The following is a 6,658-nucleotide window of genomic DNA, read 5'->3' as shown; positions in this document are numbered from 1 at the left end:
AACAAGAGAAAAACTGCTCCTTACTGAAATCAGTAGACCAAAGCTGCTGTTTTGTAAGTGCAGCTCCTATGGAAATCACAGGGCATGGATAAAGGACATATTTACACAGGTATAATTGACCTATAAACTCATGCAGAAAAGAACAGATGGATCTCACCTAATCCAGTGTAGAATTAACTGTGAAAGAAAAAGGAACAAATCTACACCAGGATAAGTTATGCTGGTATATAATTCATATGCCCACACCCTATCCTGGAGTTGTCATATGCACAAGGAAAACAAGTTATTGCTTATTTCCTTATCACCTAGTGGTAAGGCACTGCAATAACTACTGACTGCATTCAGTTAGCCCAGGATAGCTACACATCTGCCCGCTATGGATCCTGGTATAATTTACATTGGCAGACAAAACCAATGTAAATTATACCAGTGTGATATTGGCATCTTTCCACATCCCTGACCAACTCTTTCCAGGTAAGCTCTTCTTCTATTTTTAAATGCAGCTAACAGAGTTTTATGTTTTGTCTATTTCTTCTTATTATTAGAAAGTTTTGCTGTAGCTGTCATTTCATTCACCTATTTTAAGTTGATGCCATTTATTGCAGTTGAATGGTAAAAAAAAAAAAAGAGTTGCATTGGTTGATGTAATGGGTGCAGACAGAAGTGCAGTTCCCAGCTGTAACTCAGAACAATTTCTGCAAAGCATTCTGAGTTACAGCATTACCCCAGACCAAACAGAAATTCACTGTTGATTCCAGGGGAGAGGGGAATCTAGCTGCCAGCTTGGAGCTTGCAGCTGGGCTCCCATAGCAATGGCTAGGCTCTCCGCCAATGCTCCTGTTTTGAGGATGGGAGGGGGGAAATGCAGTGGAGGGAGCTCATCCCCAGACAGTGTTGAAAGGTGGGGTGGCTGAATTGGAGCACTGCCACCTCAGGGGGCTCCAATACCTCTGCCCCATCCTCTAGGGGGGCTAAAAACCCCACAGACTGAACTCCTTCTGCTCCATTTCGCCGCTCCCGTTCTGAAAACAGTGACAGGCTGGGAGCTGGCAAGCACAAGTTACAGAAGACGCTATATTTTGAAACATCTTTATCTGATACCTCATGCAACGAGGGGTCAGATTTTCACACAACTGGCTATTTTTGAAGCTGCCTGCAGTCATGCATTTGTGTTTCGTCACAGCTATAAACTACTTTCTGTGGCCAGAACAGGAGAAAATCATCACTTCTATCTGCACCCTATATGTATTATTTGTGTAAGCTCTTTCATTATAGTACTCGAGAGATCTGCAATGCAAGGTTTAACAACATCTAGTTCAATCAATAAGATGCAATTGCTAATTTCTTTTGCAATAAGAAAGGTACCCATAGGCTCTATCACCTTTGGAAGGACTTAGTTAAATTAGATGTGGCTTTACCTTTCTCTTCATTTTCCTCATCGCTGCCAATTTTGACCTCAGATAAAGATGCTTCTTTTAGCTGAAGTGCTTTCTTCTCTGTGAGGTGTTGCCTAAGCAGTAGCCAGAAAGTAATCGTGAAAAGAATCTGCAAGCAAAAATCAAAACAAAAACAAAAGAGACACAGACTAATTGTGCATTCTACATTCTGCTAATAGCAACAGATATTCTCAAACTGCTTTCATGCCTTCGTTTTCACTATGGAACAAAACCAGCACCAATACAGTCATTGCCAAAGTGCATGGTCCTGGAAGCTAGGTCATTTGGACAATGTATGGTATTAAAAACAATCTTATTTTCCTTGAGAGTAAAATCCATTTGGGTGGGACAATATTGATTTTATATCCTGAAACCTTTATTAGTAGCTTGCTTTTTCAGCCTCTAATTTATTCTCTTCTAATTAGCCTGTCACACAAACCTTGTTACGTTAGTAGCTGAGCACCTTTTCAGTAGTGCATTGAGCAACATGAGTAGTATCTATTTGTGTTTGTCATTTTCAGCACTCCCCAGGAGCAGAAATCTGTGTAACAGATTGGGATGTTTTTATTAGTTTTATTTTTAGTATATTTGTAGAATAAAATATTTTGCTGAGTATATTATAGAAGGCAAAGTCAAAGAAATGCACCTTCTTTTTAGAGATGATAATGTATTTGAAGATTTTTAGCACTATGAGGTGATATCTTTATTATTATATAACAACATTATAAATAAGGTATAAATATTATAAATAAGGTAAGTCCTTTAACAAAGAGTAAACTTCTGTGTTTTGTACACTGCCAAGTTCAACAGGTTTAATACTGAGAGAGACTTTATCCTAAATTCACTGAAGGCAATGTTCCAAGTAGTGCAGAAGCATGCTTCACTTCATTGTTTTATAAAGCAAAAAAGATTTATATATTAAAGAGGAGATATAAAAAGAACATAACATAAAGCTGAAGCATAACATAAAGCTGATGTGGAACAGCACTGTAGTCCTGCTGCTGACAAGGCTGATGATGTCAGGGAAAAACAGACACCAATGGTTTTAATCTAATGGGAAAGTTAAGTGATGGTGGCAAGGAGAGGTTTCACACAGGCAAGCAGCTGCTTTCAAGGGCCTTACGCACAAGGTAAACACAACAAGGAGCATCCTTTCATGCTGTAAATTGCTTTAGCTACATTAATATACCCAGAAGCTCTGAGACTGCCCACAGGCCAGTGGATGCTGCTATGCAGTTTTCAACACAGTACAGCACACATCTCTAGTGTGCTGAATGAGCTGTCTTTTCTAGTTGCATTTGCCCACAAAACAATGTGTGCAGAGGAAACCGTGGAGTGTTCAATTCTCTTTTTCCACTGACTGCATCATTAAATTGCTATTTAAATCTAAAGGGTGCATTTTATCTAGTCTAATGAATCAGGCAGGCATCTTCCCTTAGTTTTATAGGTGCAATTAAATTGTCCTTTATATATGATAACTTCACTTTCCCGATAACAGATTTAAACAAGACATTCCATGATGCAGTAATCAACGTTTATTGCAAACAGGTTGGCAATACACTAAGGCACTTACAGTCCCTTGAGAGAGATTTACAAAAAACCCTGTATAAATTAGCCGACAGAACCTCTTGACCACTTACTCTCTCACAAACATTGAAACTGCCTTGCCTTCTATCTTTAGAGGAAAGAGAGAACACCCCTTTATTAGGGCTGTGCGATGCTTCAGTCCCTGGTTTGAGTCAACAGAGATTTGGCCCAATTCAGTGGCCAAACCTCTGAATCCAAATTGAATCAGAGGAACCATTAATCTCTCTGAATCGAATTGGAACCCTCCAATTCGGCTGTGAATGCTGTGATGTTGGGGTGCATGCAGCATCCCACAGGAGCATGGAGGGCTCTCCAGTGTGCTCAGCAGCAGACCTGGAAGTGGACCAGAAGCACTTCCAGTCCACTTCTGGGTCTGCCAGGAGTGCATAGGGAGTCCCCCTCATGCCTCTCCAACTCAGTGACTTGTACCTCCTGGGTCTGGGGGGACACCCAGGGTCCCTCCATGACCAATTGCTGAGCACGGGGGGGGGCACGGAGGGGCCCCACTGAGCAATCCCTCATGGACCCAGAAGTGAACAGGAAATACATCTGGTCCACTTCCACGTTTGCCACTGAGCGTGTGGAGGGCCCCCCTGCACTCCTGTGGGACGCTCCATGCGCCCCAACATCACAGCGTTCACAAGCCGCTCTGGTACTTTGACGTATGTAGAAAAAACATTTAAAGCTGTGTCCATGTCCAAATCACTAATTCACCAAATCAGCACTGGATCTTCAGATTCAGATTCAGCCAAATTGAATCAGGGACAGTGATCCAAAACAATGAATCAATTCACTGTCCCTGATTTGGGTTGCATGCAAATCAAATGGATGGAGAGTGGCAGACTACCACGATCTGGGGGGCGTGCTGAAGGAGGTAGGTGCATAGGTGGTTTTCTCTTCTGTCCTACCAGTGAGTGGATGTGGAAGATGGCATGAGACATGCATTGCAGAGACCAACTGGCCGCTTCAGGAATGGAGCCTCGAGGTGGGCTTTGGCTTCCTTGACAACGACCTGCACATCACAACAAGAGATATGCTCGGATGGGATGGGCTCCACATTTTCCCTAAAGGTAAGCGTGTGTTTTCTTCTAGGTTGGCGGATCTCCTCTGGTGGGCTTTAAACTAGGCTTACTGGGGGAAGGGGAGGAAGAGGGTGGAGGAAGCCTTGGGCTGCCAAACCAAGCAACACCCACAAGTACAGCCCAGCCTAGACCGATGAGTGGAACATATACACAGGTAAGCAACAGGGGCCAGGGCAATGCTGAGAATAGGGGGCCAGTGTACACATCCTCAGGAGGCCTCAAATGCCTCTACATAAATGCTTATAGTATGGGAAACAAGTAAGAGGAACTTACCCTCCTGCTAGCTGACACCAACCCAAACATAGTGGGGCTCACAGAAATGTGTTGGGACCCAACTGACTAGGCAGTGAATATTAAGGGCTATAGGCTGTACAGGAGGGATAGGACAGGGAGGAAAGGTGGGGGCATGGCGCTCTATATTAAGGAGGAATACACATCCTCATTAATTAGCAAAGAGTCAGAGGAGGGGCACTCTGAAGTGCTCTGGGTTAGAATACAAGGCAGTTGAGGGGAAAGAGTCTTAACAGTGGGGGTCTACTACAGACCACCCAAACAAGGGGAAGAGCTAGACCAGGAATTCTTAAGTCAGCTAATAGAGGTAGTTAGGTCAAAGGATGTGGTCATCATGGGTGACCTGAACTTTCCAGACATCTGGTGGGAAGAGCAGTCAGCCAGGTCTGACTGCTCACACAGGTTCCTAGCCAGAATGCAGGACCTCCATCTAACCCAGGAGGTGCACAGCCCCACCAGGGGAGACGCCTTGTTGGACCTGGTGCTGGCCACTGGCAATGACCTGGTGAGGAGGCTGTAGGTGCTCGACCACCTGGGTGACAGCGATCATTGCCTGCTGGAATTCACCATCCGGCGCAAGGTGGCAAAGGCCTGCAGCATGGCAGCAGCCCTAGATTTCAGGAGGGTGGACTTCAATGAGCTAAGGAGAATAGTCGTGGAAGCACTGAGGTCCCAGAGGGGAGGGGAGCCAGATGTCCAAGAAGAGTGGTAGCTTCTTAAGGAGACTATCCTCCAAGCCTGAAGGGAAGTAATCCCAACACGGATCAAAGGGGGCAAGAGGGTGCAAAAGCCCCCATGGCTCACCAAAAGCATCCAGGAATGTCTCCTAGCTAAAAGGGAGGCGCACACCCAGTGGAAGGGAGGGGCCATCACCAGGGAGGATTATATTGTGGTTGCTCGGGGATGCAGGGGGGCAATCAGGAAGGCCAAGGCGGAGATGGAACTGGGACTAGCTTCCCAGATCAAGGACAACAAGAAGTCCTTTTTTAAATATATAGGGGGCCTAAAGAAGGTTCCGGGTAATGTGGGACCCCTGCAAGACATGCTAGGAAATTTGGTCGTCACACCAGATGACAAAGCTAGCCTATTTAACGACTTCTTTGTCTCCATTTTCCTGAGCAGGGACCAGAACAGCCATCCCCCCTCTAGACCCCCCTTATATCCCAGGGGAGGCGCACCTAGGCCAAGGGTTAGTGAGGAACTAGTTAGGGAACTGCTGGAGGGACTGGATGTATTCAAATCAGCTGGTCCAAACGATCTCCACCCTAGAGTACTGAGGGAATTAGCTGAGGTCATTGCGGGACCCCAGCACGGCTTTACAAGCACTCATGGTGCTCTGGTGTGGTGCCAGAGGACTGGAAGAGGGCCAATGTGGTTCCCATCTTCAAAAAGGGGAGGAAGGAGGACCTGGGAAACTATAGGCCAGTTAGTCGTCCCTCGATCCTGGGTAAGCTTTTAGAGAGAATTATTCTGGCACATGTCCACGAGGGGCCAGCAGGGGAGATTATGCTTAGGGGCAACCAACACGGGTTCATTAAAGGCAGATCCTGTCAGACCAACCTGGTGACCTTCTATGACCAGATCACCAAATCTTTAGATGCAGGGGTAGCAGTGGACATAGTCTTCCTGGACTTTTGGAAGGCCTTTGACCCCTTTCTCATTAAAAAACTGGGGGACTGTGGTGTCGACACCTACACAGTCAAAAGCATTGCCAACTGGCTGGAGGGCCACACCCAGAGGGTGGTGTTGGATGGGTCATTTTCAGCCTGGAGGGATGTGGGCAGTGGGGTTCCGCAGGGCTCAGTCCAACATCTTCATCAGTGACTTGGATGAGGGAGTAAAAGGCACCTTGTTCAAATTTTCTGATGACACTAAGATGTGGGGTGATGTGGACACGCTAGAAGGGAGGAATAGGCTACAATTAGACCTAGACAGGTTATGGGGTGGATGGATGAGAATAGAATGGGATTCAACACTGACATGTTCAAGGTGATGCACGTGGGGAGGAAGAACCAGCAGCAGACCTACAGGCTAGGGAACTCCCTTCTCGTTGGTACACACGCAGAAAAGGATCTTGGAGTCATCATTGATGCCAAGATGAACATGGGCCGGCAGTGTGAGGATGCATCTTGTCATGCATTCACATGCATTCACATATGCATCTCAAGCTGGTCCAAGGAGGTGATACTTCCCCTCTATGCGGCACTGCTCAGGCCGCAGCTGGAGTACTGTGTCCAGTTCTGGGCGCTGCACTTCAAGAGG

The 6,658-nt window shown here is 46.0% G+C and overlaps 1 protein-coding gene across 3 annotated transcripts in view; it reads right to left on the bottom strand.

The window, feature by feature from the left end:
* The window catches only part of PIEZO2 (piezo type mechanosensitive ion channel component 2), a 498,844-nt gene that overhangs the window by 152,528 nt on the left and 339,658 nt on the right, over positions 1-6,658 (bottom strand). For all 3 annotated transcript variants that reach the window (XM_019545872.1, XM_019545881.1, XM_019545888.1), the window contains one exon: positions 1,419-1,545. In XM_019545872.1, the coding sequence (XP_019401417.1) occupies positions 1,419-1,545 (127 nt within the window). The remainder of the gene's footprint in view (positions 1-1,418; positions 1,546-6,658) is intronic.

The sequence above is a fragment of the Crocodylus porosus genome, unplaced genomic scaffold, assembly GCF_001723895.1.
Source record: "Crocodylus porosus isolate Cpor-Errol unplaced genomic scaffold, CroPor_comp1, whole genome shotgun sequence".
NCBI lineage: Eukaryota > Metazoa > Chordata > Crocodylia > Crocodylidae > Crocodylus > Crocodylus porosus.
Note: the sequence above shows the minus strand (reverse complement) of the source record. Positions and strands in the feature narration are given on the sequence as shown.